The sequence below is a fragment of the Cupressus sempervirens genome, chromosome 1, assembly GCF_028749045.1.
Source record: "Cupressus sempervirens isolate cs-2001-9-10 chromosome 1, ASM2874904v1, whole genome shotgun sequence".
Taxonomy (NCBI): domain Eukaryota; kingdom Viridiplantae; phylum Streptophyta; class Pinopsida; order Cupressales; family Cupressaceae; genus Cupressus; species Cupressus sempervirens.
This window is the reverse complement of record NC_143118.1, coordinates 321762507-321766110: the sequence shown is the minus strand read 5'-3', so window position 1 is coordinate 321766110 and position 3604 is coordinate 321762507. Positions and strand designations below refer to the sequence as shown.

The following is a 3604-nucleotide window of genomic DNA, read 5'->3' as shown; positions in this document are numbered from 1 at the left end:
ATGCTAATGTCATATCTTATGCTATGATAAAGTATTTCAGTTGTAGAGTTGAAGGGATGCCAAAGATAATGATAGTTAAGAAATATAGATTAAGGGAAACATACACTAGATTTTGAAGAAATAAAAGTTAAAGGGAAAATAGAATTTCTGAAAATTTGGACCATCAACCTGCTTTTGCATTGTTATGTCAATGGAAACAAGATTATAGAACATAAAATAATTGTTCACATTAACTACCTAAAATTACTCTCAAAAAACCTAATGAAAAGAAGAGATGTTCAATAAATATCTTAAGCTTTATAATACTTTACATTGGAGCCAAATATCTTGAACTGTTTCAATATTTTTTCTAACAAAGTTGAAATTTTCCATGACAATACATAATATTCTCTACTATACCTATTGATCAAAATCTCATAGCAAATGGAATATCCAAATGAGCTCAAGTCGAGATGTGCACGGTAGTAAAGCCTAACAAAAGAGAATCTAGATTTCCATTCATGCATATAATAATTTTTTAACCAATATATGTATGCATGAAATTAACTTAGTTGAACAAAACATGAATACCCACGTTGTTGTCATATTAAGTATAATATGTTTGTTTGCCATGCATCCAAAATAATTTGAACATTAATATGACAATTGTCTACAAGACTTTTGAATCTTAGTTTTTTAACATGATGATAGAAATGTAAAACAAAAGGGTAACTAAATGCTTATTAATTGTATCTATAAAAGGATGATATGTGTGAGAGAAAGAGAGACAATATTTAAAAGCTATGTCATCAATCATATAGATATTTAAGATTTGTATATATTTATGTCAAATATTTTAATTGAATATATAAAATAACATAAAATTATGAAATTATCTATATTTTGAAATTTTATAAAATAATTGCAAATAACCAAATATATTCATTAAAAGAATAAAAATGTATATTCATATAAAAAATTAAAATTTAATTTGAAAACAATCGAATAATTAAATTTTAACTTGCCCATTTAATAAAATAATAAAAATTACAAATTATTGACTTCATCTATTAGAATTATATATATATATATATATATATATATATATATATATATATATATATATATATATATATATATATATATATATATATATACTATTTTAATTGATAAATTTACTAATATATAAAGATTTGGTGATTTTGACGACTCAACCAAAAGTTATAAATCAATCTAGATTGTAAATAGATTCTATAATATATATTTTAATCCTCAAATTATTGAATAAGGTTAATAAAACTCTCTTTTCTATTTTAAAATTATTATTTACTTGCAGACTTGGGGAAGGCTGCTTAGGTGCGTAGAATCAAAGTAATCAATCTTACGTCGCCGTACTTTTTTGAATTCATTGGAACGTAAATTTCACTTCCCCGTCAGACTATATTACTATAAACATTATGCTACGAAAATTGGAAGTGAATGTGAGCAATCGTTCAACTGATTAGGGCTTCCCCTTGAACACGTTCAATGAACACGTTCAAGACAAAATCTTGAGCCTCCTCGGGCGTGTATTTGATGTACGTATCGCTTCTGAATCTCCTGAGAAAGGCAGCGTAGGACGGTATCAATTTCTGAGTAACTGAAACCCTCAACTTCTCTCTCAGGCTGACGTCAGCTACGACCCATCCATCATCATGCCTTCTCTTCACCTCTTCCATCGCTGTATTGAACTCCCTTAATCTCTCTTTCAAACCTCGCCCAGACGCAACCCGCTGATTCCCAGGAACTTCCTCGTCTGTTAAACTTGAAAGCACTTTCATCCACGCCGTCTTCTCATAATTCACGGCGTAATGCCTCACCTTGTTCCACTGCTTTCTTACCCACTCCTCCCCCACTATATATTTGAGATCGGAGCCCTTCACTTTCTGTACAATGTAGTAAAGGTTGTTCATGAGAAACAGGTACGACAGAGCCACGTCTTTGTACAGGTCAGCTTTCTTGTCCAGCTTACACGTCAGCATGAACACCATCCATCCCATGCGATCAGATAGGGCGGTAGAGGGTTCATCAATCAACTCTTTGGCGGGAAGCGCCACTGGTGCGTCTATGATTATGTCAACCAAAGTTTCCTTGTAATCGGAGAGAAAAGAGAGATAATTCATGACGTATCTGGTGAGAGGATGAACACTGCCCCCCGTAACGGGAACCTTAGATTTCTCATTCTCAACGGCCTTCTCAAATTCCATCAAAATTGCCCTGCCGGCCTCGCCAAGTTGCACCAAGACCCTCTTCACCTGCTCCCGCACGCTTCGGCAGGAATCTTGAGAAAATGTGTCTTCAATGTCGGGCACAAGGTCGGTCAGGGTTTCGTAGAGATCAAGCACCCTGAACATTCTTTCCGGCGACCGGCTCGTGCCCGCCACGGCCTCTGCAAAGGCGACAAGCCTTTTTGCGCGCTCCTTTGCGACTTCGGCGAAACAAGAATCTCTCATCATGTCAAGACCCTCAAACACGTCGGCGCACAGCTTCTTCTCCCGGGGAAACACAACTCGGATGCTGATTTTCGCTGCGTATAGCCATTTCTTGATCTTCTCATCCAGAAACTTCCACTCCATCTTCCGAATGTTATTCAATTTCACCTTGTCGACGCCCAGATTGTATAAACTCTCCTCCACCACCGACTTTCTACAGAGAACAAAGACTCGGACGCATTCACTCGCGTACCCACTCTTCGCCATGCGCTGTGCTATATTCCGCAGATCCGCCACGGCCTCCAACGAAAGCATGTCGAATTCACACATTCTGTCTGTTGACGAACAGCTGCCGCTTGAGTGCCTGCTGCCGTCATCGTCGCCGTCAGAGAATGTTGAGCATGTTACGCCATCCTCTGTGCTGGAACAGAATGACGAGCGGGCCGATGATGTCCGACCCGGATCGATGGGGTCGCTGTTAGATAACAGAATTTTGTGAAACTCGTTCTGCAGACGGGCCATCGCTGTTTTCATCACTCGCTGCGCCCGGATGAGTTCGACAGAGTTTGTGCCGCTAGCCGACAAAGATTCCATGAGCCTTTGGAGATCTTCGACTATAGCCATGTACAGACGGACTTCTTCTGGATTGCTCTGAAACAGCATCTTGTCGCTTCTATTTATGTCCCACTTGGAAATCATCATCTCTGCTGCAGCTAACTTTTCTTGCATATCTCCAAAGCTCTTTCTATAAAATGTATTTGTAATAACAGGACCCATAGGGTATCTAAACGTCGGGAGATTCTGAGAATAGTTTATGCAGTACTGATCACAATTCCGCCTACTCCTACTCCTTCAATATGGATTGATATTTGAAATAGAAATAGATCGGCGATTATAACACAGAAAATCGGCGATGAAAGAAAAACTTGCAAGCGAAGCTGAACTATGTTGGACCAGAGACCGCGTTCGCTTTGGCTCTCCGATTTCTCAAGAGATGGTCTTGGTGCTCAAAACCGAAGAAATCGCATGGTATATATAGAATAGCTTAACGCGTAGAAAATAAAATATAATACAGTTGTGTGACTTTGAAGGATATAGAATATAATAAAACTGCGTGACTTTCTTGCGGGGTGATTATAGACTCATTACTCCCC

At 37.8% G+C, this 3604-nt stretch overlaps 1 protein-coding gene across 1 annotated transcript; it reads right to left on the bottom strand.

The window, feature by feature from the left end:
* Positions 1-1472: 1472 nt before the first annotated feature.
* Positions 1473-3227, bottom strand: LOC149577447 (exocyst complex component EXO70B1-like). Its single transcript, XM_089796472.1, has one exon. It carries the CDS (start codon positions 3225-3227, stop codon positions 1473-1475), a length of 1755 nt encoding a protein of 584 aa, XP_089652598.1.
* Positions 3228-3604: the final 377 nt, after the last annotated feature.

Coding starts and splice junctions, on each gene's coding strand:
- LOC149577447 (XM_089796472.1), bottom strand. CDS start 3,227: ATGGGTCCTGTTATTACAAATACATTTTATAGAAAGAGCTTTGGAGAT.